Genomic DNA, 25,702 nt, shown 5'->3' with positions numbered 1-25,702 from the left:
CTTATATGATATAAATACTGAGAAAAACTGGTTAGCTTTTGGTATACCAATCAGTCTTTGGCAACATGACAAAGCTTGATAATCATCATAATAATGATGCATCACTTTTGTTGTCCAGTCTGTTGATATATATATGTATATATATATATATATATATATCTGATATTGGCACACAGCCACACATTTGTAGAGAAAGGCTATTGTAGATAGAATGTACCCTTCTGTATGACTAGAGAGATGAAAAGCAAAGTTAACTCCAGTGGGATATAATTTCGGAGTGAAGCTAAATACTGAAAAGAGTTAGTATAGTTATAGTCATGTCACTGACCCATTATAATAAAACGAATTAATTATTATTATTATTATCATTATTATTATTATTATAATTAGGCAGTGAGCTGGCAGAATCATTAGCATACCAGGCGAAATGCTTAGCAGTATTTCATCTGACTTCACATTTTGCCGAGGTTGACTTTGCCTTTCATCCTTTTTACTGACAGTAGAATTGTGTCAGACCAATTTCCTATAAAACTTTGACACTTTTGGGAATATGGAATTATTAAAAAAAGAATGAAAGTGAATGTCAGCATTTGTGTATGTGTGTGTGTGTGTGTGTGTTTGTGTTAGATAGCAAACATGACACTGCTTTCCATGATGTAATTTTTTCAGTTTCAATACCTGGTCTCAGACCAAATTACTCACCAAACAAGTACAACTCTGAAAGTAGCAACATAGTTGAAGTAGAAAATCATTTGATAGACTATCAGGGAGCTTATCTTCTACTCTAAACTACTCACCAAAGAGTGATATGTATTTAGTGTAGCTTCATTGCAACTTGAACTTTAAGCTTTGAAGATGTTCAATGATGAGGATTCTCCAAAATCTTTTGGAAGTTGTTTGATATAGGAATCTTTAATTAAGGAAAATAGGATTGCAACAATAAAATCTCTACTACTAAAAACACTAATTCTCAAGCTTATAAATTCAAAAAGAGCAGCCATTACTTTGAATTTCTGCTTATTTCTGTATTGCTGTTTGAGGAATTATAGAAGTTGTTGAGACTGATTTTATTTGTTTTTAGGAAGGCAAAATTTTAAAAGTGAATATTACTAGTATTATCATTCTCATTTCTAGTAGTATATTGTAAAATACTTGTTGGCTGTTGATAAAGACTTGAGTTTGTTGGGTACAAATCATTGACCTTCTGACCAATAAACAGGTATTTTAATTAACTGACCAACTGCAACTAATATCATGCTTGCTAGATTACTTTAAAATGTCACAGTTAAAACCTTTTCCATGGAATAGTTTGGAATATCTCCTGTATAGTTTTTTAAGCTTCCATAGAATTGATAATCAAAATAATGTGGAAGTTTGTCTTAAAAATCCACTTAAAAAGATGGAGACCATTGAAACTGTTTAAAATATTCCTGACAATTGAGAGACATGGTTTCATTTCATACACTTTATTAATTGCATTGATTATTTGCCAATACATTACTTTGAAAATGTCTGATATGATGAAACTGAGATCTGGCCAAAAAAGAGACAGAGACATAGCTTAATGAAACATCATAAGAGGAAGCCTGATCATTTATACAGGTGTTAAGTGGTGATTAGAGAGGCTGAGAGTTAATTGTTTCAATATTGATATCTAACACTCAATCACAGCATCTTCAGAATTGCTGAACAAAGGATCGGCTTGAAAGGAAAAGAACATAAGAATAAAAATAACAATAGAAATCTAAAGTGAAATGAGAGAAAATTAATAAATAAAAAATATATGGTAAAACACTAGTAGCAAAATTATACATTTAGTAGACAATTGAGATTGGAGTGAAGTTTTTCTTCTGACATTCTCATTTCTAATAAATTTATTCAAAGAACAAACCAATGTCATACGACAGCATATAGTTGTCCCTCCCTCCCTCCCATTTTTTTCTCTCCATTAAAAGTAAGCTGTGGAAAGTTCAAGAAAATTCTTCATTTGATTACTCTTGATCCTTCAGATTAATTTGATATTATTCAATGATCCCTCAGAATAGATGTAACTGGTAATTTGTCTTGGTTAAAAAAAAAAGTGGGGTTCTATTACAATCACCTATCTCCCACTCTTCTAAATTAGACACTGATGTCAGATATGCAGTTTTATAAAATGTTGGCACTAATTAATCTTGGTTAGATTACAAATATACTTGCACGTTTTTTTAGCTATACCAAGCTGTATTTTTAGTCTCCAAATACCATGCAGATATGATGTCACTGACATTCTCTCTTGAAGAGTGAGCTAACAAACAAAATATCTCATTCATATATGTTTAACATACATTTCAACCTAAATAATTTGTCAAGACCATTATCTAAGAAATATTAGAAATTTGCAACAAGAAATACACAAAAACTTTTGCCAAAGAAAGCAAAAAGTTGTTGAAACATTCCAGTAAAAACACATATAAACAAAGCAAAATACTGTTAGCAATTAATTCATTGCCAAAAATGCTTAAAGGATAAAAGAAATGAAATAATGAAATGGTTTTAACAGTTCTAATTATTTTAAAAGTCAACTCAAAGAATTTGATAGAAAATTCTTCCAAATGCTTTGTATTTTACAAACCCAAAAAAAGTGGTTAAGCAAATGTTTAAAACAAAGATAGCTTTGTGTAACATTTGAACAACTTATATTGTAAGATCAGATAGCAGTGACAAGAGAGGTTTATGTTGCAAAACAGATTTAGATATATTTCCAAACTTACATAAATTTGTCAAATTCTGAAAATATAAAAGTCAGATAGGCTAAGCAATTATTTCAATGTAAAAATGTAGATAAAATCTTACTTTTTGTTAATTATATTTGTTTATTATTATTATTATTATTATTATTAATGCAGTTGTTTTGGAAATCGTGTAGCAATGTTATCTTTTTTCTTTAACAACAATAATAATCTAAAATATGCCCCTAATTAAATCAGCAAACTTCTCAGTAGTTCCCAGAATAAATTTAAGAGTTTCCAATAAAACTCAAGTCAAAAAATAATTTAGCAAGGACAGCTTTAAGCTGCTGACAAGTAAATAAGAACAACAACAATAATAGTTTCTAAAGTACCTTTGTTATTGATAAAATAACAGAACCAACTTACAATGACTAAATAGTGAAAATATTAAAGATAATTTGAGTTGCTTTACATCGATGTGATGTAAAACAGGGAACATTGGTTTAGGAATGGCTATGACTACACATCAACTCCCTGCAAAATCTCAAATTTATGTTTTTCTTGAAAGTTTTGAAGATGATTGAAAATAATTTTTAAAAAAATGTAGTAACAATTATGAAAGTAAACTTTAAAAATATAAATATCATTAAATAGAAGACAACAATTGTGGATGTTTTTGATTTTTTGTTGTTTTTCTTTTTTTGTTTTTGTTTTTGCTAGTTGCAGAAGTGTGATTAGAGTAATGCTACTCATGAATGACCAACCCGTACTAACTAGATACTATATAGGAAAGTAGCAATAGAAGATAACAGTCAATTAATAGGGCCCACTCCATATATATATGTGTGCCACTGAAGACTAGTGGCAATGGAGAAATTTGCAAACAGGAGCTTGCGAGAAGAAACTAAGAGTACAACTTCTGGTGGGGGTCAGTACGTAGAATCTAATATGCCATATCAAAATATTTACAACTCTGTCACAACATTAAGTTTCCCCAAAGTTATTCATTAATGTACCAGCCACTGATGAATGTCTGAGGAGACCAGTGATGAGCACACTTTTTTCATTTTTTTTTTTTGTGTTTCAATTTAGAGGTACATCTATACATACACACACACACACACACCTCACATGCATACATACAGACAGACAATCATCCACTTCTATAGGCAGGCAGCAACCATTTCACATACACACTTTGAATCATGTCAACAAGTGATGAGAAAAGTACGATAAAAAGCAGTCAATTATTGTGCTTATATGGAGGACTAACTAAAAGAAATTGTCAGTCCTGGGTGCTAAAGCTCAATTCTTTCACTTGCAGAAAAACACAACTACAGTCAGTGATTTGAAAACTTTTTTGATCAATGAGAATAAATAATTTTAGTGTGGAAAAATTTCTCACAGCCAACAAAGAGGATCTTCATAAAAATGTTAAAACAATTATAATTTGCTTTTATCTGTTTTTTTTTAATTATTTTTTTTTTTAGAAAAAAAAAACGAAAACTGAGTGCTTTTTTTTCTTTTTGTTTGGTCTCATAGAGTTGTTTATGTTGCAGTCTGAATTAGTTGCACCGTGCAGTCTGCTGCTGTCATAGTTACAACCCTATACTATTCAAGGAGTCAAAACAGACAACTGATTAGATAGAAAACATCTCAGAATTTTTCTTTCTTTTCTTTTTCTTTTTTTCTTGGAAGTGGTTGGTGCTTTTTAGCTCAATATTTCAGTTGTCTGAAGAATGGTGCATCTCCAAGCAGTCTTTTGACAACACTAAGGTTGGTGATATGAAGTTTTAAGAATAGTTCAAATGGAGGAATATGTTGCAACTCAAGTTGTTTTGAAGAATTTGGAATTCCAAAGGAAACTTGCAAAGTATCAATATGTAGTTAAACACAGTCTTGAACAAGTCTGTGATGTGACAATGTTAAAATGATTTGATACTTTTAACTTCAAGAATGGTGGGAGAGAGGAAATGTGATGATAACCATAATAATGGTTGATTTACCCTCAAATGTTAAAAAAAAAAGTTTTTAATAATGTTAATTGGCCAAAATTTGTCACTGATATGACTAACAAAACATTGTGTTATTGTTGGCACAAAGAAATGGTTGTTTTTTTTTTCTTTCTTTATTCTTTTTTCTTTTGTTATATTTGAGGCAACAGAATTGTATTATCAAACTAATGCTAAAAGGGAGGGAGCTAGGTAGAGTGGAAGATATTTTGGCAGTCTGTCTTCCAGTTGTAAAATGGAATTTGGTTTCAATAAAGTTGGTTAGCAGCCATTGGAAGCATTTGAATTCCATTAAGTCGCCAACAGGTTTCAGATGCTGAGGAGGGTGGGGAGGGACTTTCTTCTGAAACTACACTAATTGACACCCCACCACACACACAATGACCTGGTTGAAGTATTAATTCATCCAGTGAAGATAACTTACAAAATATTAAATAACGGATGTTACTGTTAAGTCTTTAGCTGCTGCATGGAACTGGAAATAAATCAAAGAAGTCATTAAACAAATAACTGACATTACAAACAAAATATATGGAGCTCACTAATTGTAAAAGTATTTAATAAATTAGTACATCAAGTTTTCTGATTGGAGTGAGTTATCCACAGAGTTAAATCACACCTTTTACAAGCTGTATCCAGTCAAATAACTGAGATTAAAAAAAAATTTAACAATAACAAAAACATAAATAAAATAAAAACACACATACACACATATTAGAAAGTAAAAAAAACAACAACTTTGTACACTGAAAACATTTTGTTTGAAGCTCTCTTCCCCCCCTTTATTTGTTTTTCTTAGTTGTGAATTTCAGTTGAAATATCAGTCTTTGTGACATACTATTCAATTCTGCAGATACATATATTTGTGGGCAGCAAGTGTAAAGAGTAAGATATATATATATATATATATATATATATATATATATATATATATATATATATATGTATATGTATATATATATATATAAAGAGAGAGAGAAAGAGAGATGGGGGTTAGTAAACAGAAGTTATTATAATCAGTGAGAAATGCACAGCGGCAAGTTGAGGCACAAAAACACTAAAATAGCAAACATGAATAATGAGCAAAAGAAAATTGAGATAACAGTTTTAATGGGAGGTGAACAATAAACACAGAAATAACAGACGTTGACAAAAATATTGACCATTAACATTCGACTTAACAGTCAACAGAAATATCTAGATCTTTAAAAAAAATCTTAGTATTACTTCATAGTCAAAATCTACAGCTATTTTAGGAAGCTGTCAATTTAATTTGATAAACTTTGTAGAAATTTAATGAATAAATTGTTTCATTATAGAAATTCACAATGAATAACGTATTTTTTTAATGTTGTTATTCAGAGACAAACTCTGAAAATATCAAAGTCAATTAATACAACAAATTCTAATGGTTGTATAAAGTTCCCCCATAATTTTTGTAGCATATGAATAAATGTCAAAATCTGTTATAATTAGCTAAATCAGAAGAAGCAAATGAAATTTCAGTGAAACCTCAGAGAATATTCAACAAGATGAAGCTGGAATCATTTGATTTAGGCATTTAAAGAACAAGAGAGAAGAAAAAAAAAAAGGTATAGTTTCGGGGGTTTTAACTTTCTAGAAATAGGCCACATGATGGTTTAATTTAATTAGTAAACCTTAACACTGTTTTATCAGGTACACCTGAATAGTCAGAACCATCTTGACTGTAATATCTATACTTTTATTAAAAGTAGTAGTAGTAGTAGTAGTAGTAGTAGTAGTAGTAGTAGTAATAATAATTTCTCACATCGGCATGAAGTTTGAAATTTTTAAGGATGGAACAATGGAAAGTTGTGACAATCATGCCTTTCTCAAGAGCATCAGTGACATAAGTGAAATAAAATGGTTCTAAATGAGAAGGAAACCAGAGTTACTGGCTTCTTTCTCAGAGAACTTATCACTGTACTGTGCTGCTTGCTACGATATGTATTTGTTTCTTAACATAGGAGGGCTTCAAGCCTGAGATTTTTATAGGGATGGGGGTGGAAATAAGTTCTTCGTGCTTTTCCAAAGGTATTAGTGACATAGATGAAATAGCTGCAACCGGGAATTGAAACCAGGTTCAGAGTATACTTGAGTTTACCTCTAGTTTATGGCACTTGTCTGCCATCATGTATACAATGATTTAATGTTTTTACTGAATCACACAGTCACATATTTAAAGGGGAAAGGGAATAAAACTGTGTGGTGTTCATGCCTTTTTCAAAGGCATTAGTGACTAAAGTAAAGTGAATCAGATCCAACTAGGAATTGAAACTGGGTCGCAGGATTCGGTTTGCTGAGAGCTTGCCTCTAGTCTACAGTAGTTTCCTGTCACAATATATAATAGTAATCACACCAAACCAAAAATTATTAGCAGCACCAGTATTCATGGGTGGTAATATAACCCTTTATGAGAGGTTTTAACATGTATAATAACAGTTCACACTGGACTAATTCATTGAATGTCAGTACCAGTAAAAACAAATTTGGTATAATAGAAAGAGTTTTTTTTTCTTTTGTTTTGTATTTTGTTGTGAAAAAGTGAAAAATACGTTAATCTTGTTCCATTTAAGTTTCCATATTTTCCTATTTCCAAAATCAAAATGTAGAACACCTTAGGAATACTGTAAATATTTCTGTACATCAAAAGAAATTATTATTAGCACTGTGATGTTCTTAAAGATTGAGGTCTTTGTATACATTTATGCCAGATTCATGACAATAACACCCATTAGCTCCCTTCAGGCCTTAATTTAGCTGCAGTTAAGAACCCAAAGGGTAAAAACCAATTTGTTTATTTTATTTTCCTGTTGGAGTATGAAGAGGACGTTGTCGTTTAAATTTTTATCCAACATCAACAACAACAATTATGATGATAATAATAATAATAATGATAACGGTATGATCATTTAATGTTGGGAGCAGTCTTAAGTATTAGCTGCCAATCTTAGATTGAGTCAATCACTTTTAACAACATTGCTGAAGAAATTAATCTACTCGAACCTTAAACTAACTACTTAAGCACTTTTGAACAAGTGAAAGGAAGCAGTGGGTTAGAAGTTGTGTTAGAAATATCTCTCGTGGCACCCTAACTTTAGAGTTACTTAAATGGCATTCACAAGTTCTGACATGATTATCTTAAAACTAAAATCATTTAATTTTGAAGATAACTCCATTAGTAACTACTTCAATCTGATTGACTATTCTCATATAAACAACATGGACACAGCATTACACACATTTATGGCAAATACTATTTATCAAGTTTCCTCACAGGTGTGTCTATATACACTGAACCAATCCCAGAGGAAATGTGTATCAGATTTCACTGCATGGGTAACACTTAGTGGCTATATAACATAAAACTGAGACTGTGCCATGCAGCAGTATTATGTTATCAAGCAGCTGCAATGTGTGGTGTTACAGCATATGATTATATTATATGTTATAGCAGATAATGATTCTATCACAGGTAGAGCCCTTATTGTCTGACATATAGAACTTATAGCACTTCAACATCATCAAATAAATATAAAATACAATCAGAAAATCTATTGCAGAATTTAATTAAGTGAGAAGAACAAGGAAAGTGTAAATAAATATTACTAAATTCTACAATATAAAAAAAAAATATTTACTATAATCTATTCACCTTTTACATACACTCAACAAAATTCAGTTCACTCAATCCCAAACTAAAGAAATGGAGAAATTCTGCAAGAGTGAGACATTCTTATATTGCCAACTTCACAAAAATTAGGGTGCCATGAACAACCAGATATGATATTGATTTAATGATAATAATTGTCACTTTCTTGTTTCATCTTGTGGTAAAATGGAATTATTTGGTATTTCAATGGGACAGATTTTTAAAGTACAATGTAGCTAGATCGAAAGACTGAACTGTAAATGGAAGCAGAAATGCAATTCCACTACTGACACAGAGACCCAAATGCAAACATTGCTTTATGATAGATGAAAGGCATACACATATGTTTTTAATAGTATTCACTGAGATAAATTCAGAGAAGCAAATATAACACACACACACACACACACACAAAGCACTTAGTTGACAATGTATGCAAGGCTAAGTAGAGAAAGATGGATTAAAAATAAAAATTAAATCAATTGTTAAAATTCTATTAGAAAAGGTGAATGTACACTCTAGTTCAATACCCCTTCACTTTCCAATGGTTTGTAGATTTGGTTACCAGAAAAATAAAAATTAATTCATTTGCTGAAGAAGGCAGACAGCAGGCAGAAAGTATAACTGCAGCAAGCATTGCCTTTAATTTCCAATCAAATGTCTGTATTTCTGTTATCCTGAAGCTATATAAAAGGAAGTTTAGGGGGAATATACATAAATAATTGACACAGTAAACACAAATAGAATGAAAAATAAAGTTAAATTGTTTTTGTAAGAGATGGAACAACAATAGACAATTTCAAGGTTATTCTTTTTCCTTTACAAAATATTCTCAAGACAGAATTCACCTAGCAACAGGAAATGACACTGGTAATATAAACTACATCAAATGATATTATTTGCTTTAAGTTTCAATAAATGCTTTTAACTAGACACACAGCCAATTTTCACTGGGAGTGGTCATGGGAGAGGATAGAGTTGATATAGTCATCATCATTTATGTATTACTAGTAGTCATTTTATCAAATTCAGAAAGATGAAAGGTAAAAGAAGAAAAATTAATCCTCACAGAGATTTGAGCTCAGAATGTGCAAGAGAGAGTTAATTAAAAAAAAATCAATCTAATGCTTTTACTATTTCTACCAACTCTAATCATTCTGCCAGGTTTCAATAGATAATAATTTGGTTTAAAATACCAAATACTACCAATTGATGGAATAAATTCATACAAATTGAAATTAATATGGTTAGAGCTTTAGAGATTTTCTTGAGGCACAACTGGTTGGAATGATATTGTCAACCTATTGACTACTATATTCTGGTATGCTCAGTTCATTTAAATCTAAACAGACACTATAAAGAGTTAAAGTTTACCACAGTAAACAGTGAGAGTAATGGTTAATTAATGTAAGCATCTCATTAGCTTCTTGTTCCAAGTTCAAATCTATGGATTTATCTTGGAGAAGTGGATAGATTCTTTGTGCTGGTCTGACCTTGCCCTAGATTTATTACATGAAAACTTAAGCATTCACTAGTGCTTTAACAATCATTCTTCTATAATTTCATTCACATCCAGCTGTATTTGACTGATATTTTATTTTATCAACTCAAAAAGAATGAAAAGCAAAGTTCGATCTTGGCAGGATTTGAACTCAAAACATAAATAGACATAATTAAATACTACAAAGCTTTTTGTCTGATAATCTAAGCATTTTTGCCTATGGAACTAACAGTATTGAAAAAGAAAAGGAGAAAATAATGGGTCTTTTGCAAACAGTCTTAATGTTTGTGGATAAAAGAAAGAGTGGGAGGGGGAGTACATGTGGAGCAGGAGTTAAGGAATTATTGTGGTATAAACAACATGTAGTTCAGTATCCCCTTTAGATATAGCAACACAAACTTAGTTACTACTTTTAAGAGATACTTAACTGGAAAACAAATGAAGGAAATTCTCTGCCACCTTCTGATATAAGTGCTGAAGGGCATGGGTATTTTTTGAAAACCCTTTACCACATAAACAGGATGTTGAACAACAGGGAACAGTAATATGAATGACAAAACTCCTTGTGCATATACACATTCATCCATTAAACTTGAGAGCGGTCTGTGATTTAAGGAATCTGTTACAATACGAATGAACACAAAGACTGCACTTTCCATTGATCATACGCTATTTTGAAGTGGATACCACTCTTTTGACACTTTATTCCAATGTGCATATAAGACTTTGTTAAAATGACTGCATCAATAAAAGTTAATCTTGACAAGTGACATAATTTGAACACTGAAATATGATTACAAGACCAATTACAGAGATACTGCCTCAAGGCGCCAGGTAATGAAATCTCTTGGAATGCTCATGCTTGCTGTAATATATATATATATATAGTTGTATAAATTACATTTATTACAAGAACTTATCAAACCTTTAAAGAGAATCAACACCAGGATTTTCTGTAAATGTACTGAAGTATTCAAATTTCTGAATCAGAAGTCAATTTAGCTATATTTAACAGTTTATCATTGCCACCACTAAAATAAATAATATTTTCTGCATGTATGATTTCAGTCATGAGACAAGACAAAAAAGGCCTATACACGTAAATGTCTGTGTTGACAGCCAAAAGAGTGAAAGTCATTAACTGAGTAATATGATACCCACTACCTGCACCCTGCCCCAAATTCACCAGTAAAGTTTGCAAGCTGTATTTGAAGCTACTTACTTTAAAGTTGGAGATTTGTAGCATTTGTCTATGCTCACTTATCAAGTTGAAGAACCATTATTATTATTATTAAAGTTAGTGTTAACATTTAATACAGGGAATATATTTTTAAAAAATGGTAAAAATTATGTGAGTATAGGAGACAACTGGACTTTTTTTCAGTCTTATTAGACTTTTTCAGCAAAGGACAGACTTCACCATACTTGCTGAAGTAGTGAAGAAGGGACCACTATATAAATGTACAAGAATGTACACTGCATGGATCAGTTTTCATTGATGACAAAATGATTTTGTTTCAACTTTCAGGTATTCACAAAAGTATACAGAAATACTGATGACAATAAATGAACTAGAAATACATTTCACTAATTTTGCAGACTTCTCATGATTCTAGAATGTTACATATTCTCTTACAAACTACTACTAAAATTTATTATTGTAAAATCTGAGATGAAAATGAGAAATTGGGATATTCATGACTTTTCAAGAGTGTTAATAATGTTAAAATGGGTCTGATAGGAATTTGAACACAAAGTATATATCCAGCACATTGAAAACATACTTAAGTCTACAATGTTAGCTGCATATTCCTGTCAAAACAAGATTGATAATATATGCAAACCAAGTTGAAGGTTTCTAATCAGGTTAAGATTTTTCCAGGCCTTGTCGGTTTATATATAAGTTGTTAGAAAGGCTGAAAGAGTTAAGTACCCAAACAAATATCTAGCAATGAAATTGTGATAGTTTTACTTTTGTAGTAACACCAGAATTTCATGGTCCTTAAGTTTGTTTTTGCCACCACAACTAAACATCATGTTGGAACTGCTGTTTGTGTGAGATTATTCTATTCATTTATTTATTTGATATCTATCTGAAGGGTAAATTCATAACAAATTCCTCAACAAACATTATAAAAGATAGATATCCTATAGGTAAAATGCTTGCCTTTCTTATAATTGAAATAATAGATAAGTTTTAATATACAAACTTGGTTTGTTTTTTTTATATATATATATAACTATTTAGAAATGTATTTCTGGAAAGAAAGATGAAGAAAAAGATCAACAGAAAATGTTTTAACTTATGAGATATTAATAGAGTAAATATCAGTCATTACAGAAAGAGATGGTAAAAGCTAAAGAGGCAATACCAACAATCTTAGCTGTCCCTGCAATATATCAATTAGAATAACATTAATGAAAATATCTACAGGTATTTAAGAAAGATAGTTAAAATAAAAAAGAAAAGAGAAAAGACTATCATGATGATTTAGAGGGTATGAATTTCACAGACATAATGGTAATATTTAATATTTCCTAGAAATGTATTGACACAGGCATGGCCGTGTGGTTAAGAAGCTTGAATCTCAGTCATGAAGTCCCAGCGTTGATCCCACTTTGTGGCATCTTGGGCAAGTGTTTTTTACCATAGCTTCGGGTCAACCCAAGCATTGTGAATGAAACTGGGTAGACAGAAACTGTGTGGAAGCCCATTGGATGGATTGTACCTGTAATTCAAAGTTCCAGTCTTGTCGCATATTGTGTCATGCTGGTTCATACTGAGAATTACCTTAAGGGTACATGTGTTTATGGAATACTCAGCCACATACACACATTAATTTAATGAGTAGGTTGTTCAGGTGATTGAATGACTGATTGCTCATTGTCAAAAATGACAGATGATCCATCATTATTTTTCAAACATTTTCATATGAGAAGGTAGTGGTTTAGAGAGGGAAGGACAGAGAAAAATAAAACAGTATTTGTAAAAATATTCAAAACATGAACAAATTAAAATTGTTATTCAAATATGCATCTGTAGCTTTATAAATAAAACTATGGCTTCAGTTGTATAAAATAGCATTTTGATGTTACATATTTATTATGATACAGCCATTTTATGAAAACTAGCCACGTTTGCATGCTATCAAATTATTTCTTACAAAGAGTGTATTTTATTATACTGTCATCATAAATTCATAATATATGTCAACAGTTAAACTAGTTTCCATTGCTTAAAAAGAAATTTTTTAAAAATGGCAGAACATAGAAACATAGGGGCAGTTTTCTTCCTCAGCAACTTTATCAATTCCTATAACAATCAAATCTGTTATTTTTACTTCTCTTTATTGCATTTAATGAGTTTAAGACTAAGCTTCACTGAGCATTCACTCAAAACTGGAAGGAAATTTTACATGTGAAAAATTAAAAACATTGAAATAGTGTAAACCTACATGATATCAAATATTGAAGATTTATAGCAAATTTCATTTAAATGTTTGAGATCGAAATAAATGGAGTTCAGAGATGAAAATCATGCTGAAAGAAAAAAAAGTCAGTATTTTATGTTGTGTGCAGCTTAGGAGCAATATACAAAAGTTGTACACACACATTGTATGTATAATTGAAAATAGTAATATAGCTGTTCATTCTTTTTTTTTTTTTTCTGAATCTTTTAGGGACCTATCTATAGGGCTGGTGCTTAGCTCTTGTTTCTGTAGAAGTAAAAATAAGGAGAAGGGGATAGGAAAAATATCTTTCCTCCTCAATAAAGTGCTGCTCAATTACATATTTTATCTAGGAAAACCTGGCACCTATTCCCCACCATGGCTATTTGAAATGAAGCATGTGGAGTTAAGCGCACAGTTTAAAAAACAATTGAATACCTGCTATGAGATATGAATTCATAATTATGAGTTTGGTAGTCCAGTAGTTTATCCTCTTGACTATTTCACTTTTATTCTGTGTGTGTGTGTGTGTGATCAGTGGCCCTGTGATAGAATCACATTGGTTTTAATATTCACTTTTAATCATTATTTTCACAATAGTACAGGTCATTAGATATCAAAGTCTTTCAGTGTCCATCTACAACCTGGTCATAGATATTCCATTCCACTGTATCTTTGATATGTAATCATATATACTGTTGTAAAAGTAGTCCTAAAAAGTAAATAGAACAGTGTATGTGTGTATTTAAATATCCAGTGTAATTCTACCAAGTTCCAACTGTCAGTTCTTTCTCTACACAGGATCTCAGTTCAAATCTCTTGGCAGGCAGGTACAATAAATGTGTGTGTATTTTATATATATATATATATATATATATATATATATATATATATATATGGAAGAGAAAGAGAGAGAGAGAGAAAGAGAGAGAGAGCCAAGACTGAAAAAAAAATCAAATAGAAGGAAACATACAAATTTACATAGCTGTGTATGTACAACCTTTTGTTTTCTTACACTCAAATATACATATACATATATATGTACAAACGCAAACACACATACACAAACACACACACGTATGTGTGTGTATGTATGTACATATATATATATATATATATATACACACATATATATATATATATATATAATATATATATATATATAAGTATGTGTGTGTGCAGAAAAGAGACATGGCAGACATACACAACAGGTATGTGCTTGCAGAAAAAACTAGATTCACAATCCAAATGTGAATTTAGCAAACATGGAAGAGGAGTGGATCATGTTAAGTCAGTAAGAATACTAATTTCAGAAGACCAATTTCCATAGAGTGACATTACTGCTAAGGATGGTCTGGTCAATAATTTTTTTTGTTCTGTCTTTTTAATTCCATTTTTAACAGTTGCATTTTTTTGTGTCATCATTTGAAATACCAGAACTGAGGTTTGAGGAAATAAAGACAATTCATCAATGTCAATGTCACGTAGCTGATAACTGGTATTAAAGAGCTTCTAGTGGCATAGATGTGTGTTTGTGTGCATGTACATATATTAAAGATATATGTGTATGTATTTGTGTGTACACATATACAGATATGTGTATGTGTGGATGCATAAGTCAACAGCACTAAAGAGCAATCGATAGATGCATCTGATTAGAAAAAGCCAAGAAACTGGCTGTTTATCACACTTATGAAGCATAGATATTTTTGATTGATTGATATGTTATGTGTGGGTAAGCTCCATAGAGTGGCACTAAGCTCCCTGCTAGCCGAACCTACAACCCCAATTTCAATTTCCAGTTGAGCCATTTCACTTCACTTATACCTTGGACCTGCAATTTTCCGGCCATAGTCAATCGACGGGATCGGGATTAATTAGCCCACCAAGCTGACTTGCTCTCGACACACTACATGAAGAGAGAATCTTCAGTTGTGTCACCAGCAACTCTTGTTGGGTTGTTGGTGACATATTCATTATATATATATATATGTGTATATATATATATATATATATATATATATATATATATATATATATGCATATACACACTCCTATGTATCTGTGTGTAGACACCAGCTGAACAGCTGTTGGTGCACCAAATTGGGGAGAGCAAACACAGACACACATAAAGAATAGACTACAATATAACCACTGTCCTGGATTAGATGCAGTTGGCACCCCTCGCAAGGAAATAGAGGAATGGTGGTAGAAGTCGACAGAGGAATATGTAAGCCCATGTTTTACATGTTGGTGTTTTACTCATATGTATACACAATGTAACAAATACTCAACACACAAGAATGGAAAGTGGGATATGGGGAAGGGGGATTAAATTAATTATGTAAATATTGGCACAAGGCCAGAAATCATGGGACCGGGTCATAAAGGATTGAATCAACTCAAGTACATGACTGGTATTAATTTTATCAATCCTAGAGAGACGAAAGGCAAAGTCAATCCAAGCAAAATTTGAACTTGGAATAGAGATGGATGGAACTAAATACTGTAAGGCATTTAGTCTCGAAATCTACCATTTCTGCCAATCCATCACTGTCATGAAGAGGTTTGGGACTAAATTTGAAGGGATTGAGAGAAGAGGGGGAAAAGAAATGGAAAGACAGAAGTATAACGGTAAAAATGAAATGAACTGGGATGGGGTGGACATGACAAAAATATGATGTAGATTGCTGGTGGAGGGGGGATTATTAGAAGAACTGGATATGGAAGAAAAGGGACATAGAATGGGTATGGGTGTGTTGTGTATCCCCGTGCACTCACACAGTAGTATTCTTAGTAGTAATTGTAATAGTAGTTGCAGTAGTAGTTGTTGTAGTTGCTGCAGTATTATCATCAATGTCATTAGTATTACTCGAAAGTAATAACATCAGCAGAGTAGTAGCAGTAGGTTGCAGTATGGTGGCGAGTGGACAGGCAGTGGCAGCCTACTGTCTGACACAAGTTTTGTGACAGTAATTACTACTCTAGCTGATCCACTGATGTCAGTTGGAAGTGTCGCCGTCTCCTGGCTCAGCAAACAGACCACGTACGTCCAAAGTGTTGGCTAGATCCAGCATGCTTTTGTAGAGCAAAGGATGTTCCAGAATTTCATCTGTTGGTAACGATGGGTGAGAGGTAGGGAAATAGCTGGGACCCTGCAAACCAAGAGGAAAATATTGAATTAAGGTTCTATACATTGAATCCACAATACAGAAAACAACACAACTATGTCTATATTTAACAGAATTGATAATAACTTTTTTATATTAGAGTGAAGATGGATGAATAAGCATAAAGTAAACCACACATTTCAGTTATTGTTGCTGTTAAGTTGTCCCAGTCTTCTCTGATGGGATAGTGCTACATCCAAGATGTGGTACCCAAGAGAATACTTGAGAACAATGTGTAAATTTGTATGTTGATATATCTAGGCTGTTTGAGTTGATCAGCAGTATTCCATCCAATTTTGACAACTCAGTCTTTATTGTGGAGGCCATCCTCAGCCTTGCAACTTGAACATGCAGGTTTCATTTCAAAAGAAGTAGGTTGACTGACAATTTAAAACTCCCTCATTGACCCAAGTAATTCCCATTTTTAAAGACATCAGTAAGTCTGTTGAGAGTTATTGCCTCCTGTATTGAGCGGACTGAGGAAGTACATTTGAAGCTCCCCCCATTTTGTAACTATTTGGTAATGGTTATAAGTGACTTTTGTAATATTGTGGAGACAATTCTTGACTGACAGAGTTAGTGATATACTTGTACACAAATAACCATCTCTTCCCCAGTTCTATTTATTGATTCTAAAGAGATTCTGACAGAACTTGTCTATGGCACCTGAAGCTAATACATCTGTTCTTTATCTACAATATTTCCACACTATCAGATGATCTCTACTCAATAAAGAATTTGTTCTTTAATCTCAAAAGAAATTAATGGAACACTGAAATATTCTAAAGTGAACATTAAAGTTTTAGAATTGAAAATATCATAGTAAGCATAACATATCTACCTTGAAGCCACGGTGTAGAATTAAGACTATGTAACAGAAAACAAAGCGTAGCAGTAGAAGACGAAGAAAGTCATCACCAAAAAACTGCATAAAGGAATGATCTGAAGACCAAAAATAAAAAATAAAAAATTATATCAACATATGTAATGAGATAATTTTAAAAACACTGAAAATACATGTCTCAATCTGCTGTTTATCATAAGGTCTTGCAGTTGGTATTTTTAGATATGAGACATTAATATTCTATTGATAAACTAGAAAATTTCATTGTTAATAGAATTAAGTTTTCAAGCTTGCTATATCATAGAAAAGAAAATGAAAAGAGTATCAATTATGGTTTAGGTGTAATTTTTACTGTGAAACAATTGCATAAGCTGTCCTGTTTTAAAACCTAACACTTCTTAGTTATATACTTCTAATTATGAAAATATCTGAAATATAATTTTATATAAATAGGTTTGTTTGCATAGACTGGATACTAGCTGTATTACATTATAGTAACAATTCTCAACTTTTTACCATTGCAACCCATTTTGTCAAATTAATAATCTTCTGTGGCACTTCAAAAACAAAATCCAGTAATAAATATTTCTTGAGGAAATATTCTTACAGTAAATATATTGTGGCTCCCATTCAGTCTGTGGTTTGATGTATAATAATTTCATGAACATTTTACATTTTATTAAATATTTCAAATGTAAAAGATTTTCTCTTGCAACTTTTTCAGAGTGATACTGGAAACCAATTTTGGTTGGGCCTCTCTAAATTAGGAAGTGCAGCAGTTCAGCATGTTTCATATTCCTCATTCTCTAGATTGTTGATACTAAATGCCATGTCAGCTTTGCTTGGTTTGCTGATCAAACATTTAGGAACAAGTATAGAGGCACACCATACAGATGTAAGATATTTAATATGTTGGTTTAGTTCAGACATCATATGATTGATGCTCTAGATTTGATCATCTCATCCTCAAGCACTCTTAAGCTTTAGGATTTAAACATGTCTCTTTAAAAATAAATAAAGACATTAGGAAGCTTACTAATGAAGTTTTTTTCTGGCTACACTGACCAGATCAAGTGACTTCGGTGAAGCTTCCTTGTTGGTTTAATTTATTTAGAATCTGCAAACTAGAATGTGAAGAAAGAACCTGTCTTTGGTTGGGGAACAGTCATTGTAAACCAGAAATCTGGCCAAATTCAGACTGTAACAACACAAATTTTTAAGTATTTTACTGTACTACCAATATTTACTTTACTGAATGTAGATCAGTGGTCAAAACTATAAACCACACATTGGCAGACTTTTGGTATAAATGCATGAGATTCTTTACTGTATATATTATATATCTATCTGTATACTACTGTCTTCTACATAAAATGTCTTAAGATGCCTTAGATAAAGGATAAAGAATGGAGATATGATTACCTAATTTCCTTGAACGAGTAAATAACTTGGATGCTTCTGACATAAACTTATCTACATGGCTCTGGCACTTGTCCCAGGTTGTGATAGGAATGTCCCCAATGTTGCATACATAGCAAAATGCCATTAGGGGACAGTGTAAGAAGAGAGTAAACAGGTTGCCTTTCAGATGTTGATCTGTAAAATAAGAAGCAAAATTAATATACATTGATGAAATTGTAAGGCATTCTGTTCAACTAAAAATTCTGGCAGTCCACCATCCTTGACTGATAACCTAATATATTAATTTGGAAATATGGCAAAACATTTTGTCTGATACTCTAGTGAAGCCTTAGAGCTTGCCTAAGCTTTCAGTTTTCTTCCCATAAGAGAATGGTGGTTGAAATTTAAAAAATTATTAACAATAGACATTATAAAGTTAAGATGAACATTAAAAAAATATTTTGCTTCTTAAAAGAATTCAGGAGGAAAATAATTATTCAAAGGCTAATTGTGAGAAGAAATACATGAACACACATATACTAACCTTGCATTGTTGATGGTAACTGCTCAGGGGACAAAAGGCAGACAAGCGGTTGACCAAAAAGGTTAGGAAAACACTGAAAGATATATTCAAACAAATCACGTAATTATCTTGTTTCTTTTCAACATCTTTTTAAAATATTTTTCTCTATATATATCATATAATCATGAGTGTATATAAGATATGAATATAACCAGTTTTATGGATGAAATAATGAGTATTCTATGGGCATAGACATGAACAAATAGTTAAGAAGTTCACCTTGCAATCATGAGACTCAGGGTTTGATTTCACAGGGTGGTACCTTTCACAAGTGTCTTTTACTTTAGTCTCATATCAACCTAAGCTCTGTGAATTAAATCAAGTAGAATGAAACTGTGTAGAAGCCCATCATATGGATTACGCTTGTAATCTGAAGCGCCGCTTTATAACACATGCCATCATGCTGATTCTGTATGAAGGTTACATTAAGTATTTGTTGAATATTCAGCTGCTTTCTTACAATGCTTGTGGGATGAAGGAAGAAGGAATAACTGGCTCAAATACTTGCAGCAAAGTAGACTAAGCTAAAAACATCAAATAGCCAGAAGGCAGTGTTAAACCAGACGATAGACTAAGTTAACCAGCCAAGTTCTGTTGACCGAACAACCAAAACAAAACTGAATTTGATGAATATACAATAATAGTCATGTTCTATAATAATATAGATATAAGGCAAATGGTAAAGTAATGTTCCAAACCTAAGGCAAATGGCATAGCAATGTTCCAGATACAAGGCAAATGGTAGAGTAATGTTCCAGATATAAGACAAATAGTATAGTATAGTAATGCTCCAGATATAAGGCAAATGGCATAGCAATATTCCAGATATAAGACAAATGGTATAGTAGTGCTCCAGATATAAGGCAAACAGTATAGTAATGTTCCAGATGTGAGGCAAATAGCAAAGTAACAATCCAGATATAAGGCAAATAGCAAAGTAATGTTCCAGATATAAGGCAAATTGGTAGAGCAATGTCCCAGATATAAAGCAAATGGCAGAATAATGTTCCAGATATAAGGCAAATGGCATACAATTTAAAGAAACCTCCTTTTCAAACAGAACTTGGTAGTCAATATGTAACATCCCTGTGTCATAAGTCCATAGAAGCAAACTTAAAAATAACTTTTAAAATAAATCAATAATGGAAGATACCTTATTAGGAGTATTACTTCACTGATTCTTTATTTTATTGACACTGGAAGGAAGGTGAAAGGCAAAGTTGACCACAGTTGAGTTTTGATAAACTAAATATTGTAAAATATTTTCTTCAATAGGTTAACAGTTTGGTTAATCTGCTACAGTGTATTTGAGCTGAATACAACACAAGCCTCAGTCATAGCTGCCAGGGATAGGGAACAGATTATCAGAAAATGTTAATATAACTAAAAACAGACTATTTTGTCATGAATGACAGTCTCTTGGAGTAAAAAAAGAAAATGCCTCATTCGGATTTTATATCAATTCTTTTCTTGGGTCCATCAAAGGGATGTGTGTATGTTGAGGAATATCTGTTTTACTAGTTCTTTAGTTTGTTTTAGCCATCACAACTAACACTATACTGGAACACTGTGTTTATAGAGGCTCGGATACCTCGGAAGGTACACAAAAAATAAGAAGTATACCTTAGTTCACTGGTAGTGAACAGCTGACTCTGTAATACATCTCCAGTGTTAGAAGCTGTGCAAAGGCAATAATAATAATAATAATAATAATAAGGATTCTTGATAGAATCAGGTACTTGAAAGAATATACACCAAGTAGGGTTGGATAGCTTATATATATATATATATATATTATATATATATATATATATATATATATCATGAACAAGATATAGTCTGTCAACCCATATTGGAGTGTATGATTGTATCAGAACTAACTCAGACTGTATTGACCCATTCAATCCTTGTCAGTATTGAAAGCTGATATAAGATGATGATGATGATAATGATGGTGGTAGCTGTAGTGATGATGGTAATTGTGTTTACAATGTATACATACCTGAAATGCGGAACTATTATCACTATCGCAGATGAGAAACAATGGCTTTCTAGTGTAAGGATACAAATCACCTGGATGTAGACTGAAATTAAAATAGTTCACCTAATTAGCAAAGGTTTGCATAGATTATTAACAAACATAATAAATATGATTAGAATGAGAAGGTCAAATCTGATACCGAGATAAGTTATACTGAAGAATAAAAAGGGGAGAAAAAAATGGTGCCTAGTTAATTGTTTTTGGAATATTTTAATCAGAAAGCAGTCCAGACAGTATATAAAGCTCAGGCATAGACATGTGCTTAAAAAGTTCACTTCACAATCACATGGTTCTGGGTTCAAAACCCACTGAATATTACTGAGCACATTTATCATCTATTGTAGCTTTGGATATGATTGACCAATACCTTGTAAGCAAAATTTAGTAGATAGGAACTGTGCAGAAAACTTGTATACATATGATATGATGATGGACTCTCCCATAAAAGATGACATCTGAGTATTCAGCTTTTGCCAAACAATCTGCATAAATGATTTGTTTATAGTGATCAAATGTATGTATTGTATATCAGCTCACCACTCTCTCCATCAAATCAATGTTGTCTGAACAGGTGGATGGTGTGCTACGCATCAGGTTTTGAAGTGATCGCAGAGCAACATGAGATGAAGTGTTTTGCTCAAGAACACAACATACCACCCAGTCTAGGATTTGAAATCACGATTGCTACATTGTGAGTGCAACACCTAACCATATATATATATATATATATATATATATCATATAATCAACCAGACTACCGGATGTTATACATTACTGGTCACAATGCACTTAGAATGTTTTTAGCTTTTGAATGATGCCATCCCGCTGGTTAGGTAACCAGGCCAACATTCCCCCTGATAGGAATTCTATTGTATTATAGGGTGACCTATTTACAGCTGAGTGAACTGGAGCAATGTGAAATGAAGTGTCTTGCTTGAGAACACAATGTGTCACCCACACACCCACATGTGTGTATGTGTATATTTGACACAAAACCACTAGTTAAAAACTGGTGTTGTGTTAAAGGTAACTTCGTTAAAAAAGATTGCTGAAACAAGTATCAGACAACAATGACTGGAATGGATATGATCAACTAAAAAAGAAAAAATTGTGAAAGGCAGTACTTCAGCTTGGCTGTAGTTCAATAACTGAAACCAGTACAAGAAACGATTTCCCTGTTGTGTTTTCATGTAGACATGACAATGATCTGTTTTTTTATTAGAACTGACAATTGGGCATATTCTGAAGAATTTCGTTTGATCTGTGGATATCTGAGAGTTTCAATTATCAACACACACACACACACACACACACACATATATATATTCAATGTAAATTCTGGGCCTCTGTCTTTTTTATTTATCCAATTGGTACATATAATGTCTAAAAAGGAAGGGAAGAGAGTTCCCATTGAAAAAAACATCTGATGCCTCACCAATGCATTTCTTTCAAACTTCCAGGTCTTTTGTTTTTATTTAATATGTCCCCTTCTCGCCGACTATTGGTCACTACACCTCCAAGGTCGTAGGCAGCTGCAAATTGGTAAAAAGAGTTTCATGTTCAATCAATTTTTAGTTTCTAAAAATTATTCAAACCAATAACACATGCATATATATTACTTACATAAACTTTGAAGGAATGAATTATAATACTAAATATCAAAGACTATTTTCTGAATTCTTATAAACCTGTATTGCCAATTATAGAGTATCTCAAACCTGTGGGATTATTAATTTTGCTTTTTAACTTTCAAAGGCTTGGGAAAAAGATATAGTAGAATGCAAGTTCTAAGTAAGTAGAATCTCTGATTTAAGTTTATTCTAGGCCACAGTAATCTAAAACAGTTTCAGAAGAATTTAGACAAATTTCAGCCTAATCATGTGTTCTTATGTTCATTTCTCCATGTTAACATGAGGAAGCTAATTGAGAAAATGTGTACAATCAAATGAAGTAGTTTGTATCTGTTACTTTCTTCATTATAATTTATACATGACATTATATGTATAAATGGTGCCTGTTTGCAACTAGGTAGACTGAGGCAAAGAGAATAATGACTTGTATAAGGGCTTGATATAATGAGCAAGAATTTTACATAAAGTATGGTCAATTAAAGAATTACAAGGTAAACACACACACAGAAAGGAATAGTTATAACTGAACTGCATTGAAACAGTGGCACATAAACTTACCATCATCTGTGTGTTTGGAATTCCCATAGCAACCGTCAGCAGATATATACAAGAGAAGGGCTCCATTTGGAGGAAGTTCTTTAAAACCTGACGCTAGGAATGTATTCAGTTGACTGAATGTGGGTTTGTAGAGCAGATACTTGTGTGGGTTATCTCTTCGTATAGAACGATCGCCATTTTCCTTGAAAGATAAAATAAACACTAGTTAGGCTAGGTACAACTTAAAGATGAAAATAATTTCTGTAGAGAATAAGAATGATTTTATTATTTACAAAGAAAGATGAATATTCTGATAGACATTGAAAAATAAAAATCAATGTTGATTTCTATCAACATCATCACCATTAAATCACCATAATACCTACACATACCTCCTGAACACCTCACACACACACAAATCAAGGGACTCTCTATACAGTCACATGACCTGCTAGAAATAGCAGACAAATCTTCAAATCACATCTTACAGTATCATTGGATAAAAGCTTAGTCCACTGGTTTAATACTTGTGTCATTACACTCTAATAACTTAATAATTACTCATCTAAAATATTAGCTTTTCCATCATCAAAAAACTATTTATTACAAGATTTTATTCAATTGTACATATTATTTTCTTTCTGAAACCCCCAAACTCTCAAAATATCCAAATCACTGACTTGTACTCTTGAACCCAGAAAACAAAACAGTAAATAAAAAAGAAAAAAAAAACAACTTTGTTACTGATAATCTGAGAACTAAGAATATTTATGTAGCAAGGAAAAAATAACAATAACTGAATCAGTAATGTTATACTTTGGAAAGTATGGGAGACAACTCTAGACATGTTTCAGTCGTATTAGTAAAGTATAAGTTTAGCTGCACTGTATTTGATAAAGTAGTGATGAGAAAATCACTTAGTAGGTATGCAATGTTATACATGTGTATTGTAAAAATGTTCAGTAAATTCTATATTGAATATCATTAGCTTATACTTAATAAATTTAATACACTTTCTCTGTTAATAAATAAATGGAAGCATAAGTATCTCAATGTTTAAATATATAGTATATTCAATGTATATTTTGGTTGCTAGCATTCAACCGAAAAAGTGTGGTAAAATAACTATAGATTGTCGTTCAGGAAAAGTTATCTCCCTTATATACTACAGAATAATTTTAGAGAAGAATGATAAAACAAAAAATTGCCAAGAATTATTTGAAATCTGAAAAATGTTTTGTTTAGATAAAAATACTAAAATATAATTGAAATAAAACAATATTTCCATTTTTACCCACAAAATTTTATACTCACTAATAGATGTTTATATTGTTGAAATTACTCTCTTTATTCACATTACGAAATATATGACAAATTTTGATTTTTACAAACACTTTTATCTAGATCAATGTTTTCCATGCTTGAGTATCATCATGACACTGAAATCATCATAATCGTCACCCTTGTCCTTTTAACATTCACTTTCCCATGCTACAAGTCTAAGACAAGACTTACTGGGGCAAGTTTTTTTTTTTCATTGGTAGGAAGGAGGGGATTTCCCAATAGTGCAATGCTTGCACTGCTGTGAAATCTACTTAAAGATATGCAAGGGTCATGTCATGCTGTTTTAAACCAAATAACTGATTAGCTAAATCAATTAAGTCATTGAATATTGCATCTTCTGCAATGATGCAATGCTATATCAAGAGATGAACCATCAATACTTTGTCCAGGGAATGTACAGAGCATTAAGCACTTCATCTCACATCTTATTTATAGTTATATGAACTCCTAGCTTACCTAACTGTAAACTTGAGAATTTAGAGTCATTAATACAGCAGCAATAGATGATACAAAACACTGACCATTGATCTTAATAACTAGTTTGCCAGAAGCACTAACTCTATAAACTACAGTTTGACAAAGGCAATCAACATTTGGCCACAAATGACATAACCATGTTTTGCCAAAAAAAATGATTAATAAAATATTTTCAGTTTCTGTACTTCCATATTGTGTGTGTGTGTGTGTGTGTGTGTTTGCATGCACACGCTATACATGCAATGAAGTACTCATAGTTTTCTTTTCCTTTCTTCTTATTCATTTATCTATACAAATTCACTCACAAATTTATGAGGAAATTTCTACA

The 25,702-nt window shown here is 31.9% G+C and overlaps 1 protein-coding gene across 3 annotated transcripts in view; it reads right to left on the bottom strand.

The window, feature by feature from the left end:
• Positions 1 to 14,711: 14,711 nt before the first annotated feature.
• LOC106874603 (protein SCAI) overlaps positions 14,712 to 25,702 on the bottom strand; it is a 207,198-nt gene continuing 196,207 nt past the window's right edge. For all 3 annotated transcript variants that reach the window (XM_014922428.3, XM_014922502.3, XM_014922578.3), the window contains 7 exons: positions 23,575 to 23,755; positions 22,821 to 22,917; positions 21,347 to 21,428; positions 19,306 to 19,378; positions 18,783 to 18,956; positions 17,358 to 17,458; positions 14,712 to 16,501 (listed from right to left, as the gene is read on the bottom strand). In XM_014922428.3, the coding sequence (XP_014777914.1) occupies positions 16,349 to 16,501; positions 17,358 to 17,458; positions 18,783 to 18,956; positions 19,306 to 19,378; positions 21,347 to 21,428; positions 22,821 to 22,917; positions 23,575 to 23,755 (861 nt within the window). In that variant the 3' untranslated portion in view covers positions 14,712 to 16,348. The remainder of the gene's footprint in view (positions 16,502 to 17,357; positions 17,459 to 18,782; positions 18,957 to 19,305; positions 19,379 to 21,346; positions 21,429 to 22,820; positions 22,918 to 23,574; positions 23,756 to 25,702) is intronic.

The sequence above is a fragment of the Octopus bimaculoides genome, chromosome 21, assembly GCF_046866305.1.
Source record: "Octopus bimaculoides isolate indiv1 chromosome 21, ASM4686630v1, whole genome shotgun sequence".
Classification (NCBI taxonomy): domain Eukaryota; kingdom Metazoa; phylum Mollusca; class Cephalopoda; order Octopoda; family Octopodidae; genus Octopus; species Octopus bimaculoides.
The sequence above is the reverse complement of the archived record's forward strand: the minus strand, read 5'-3'. Positions and strand labels throughout refer to the sequence as shown.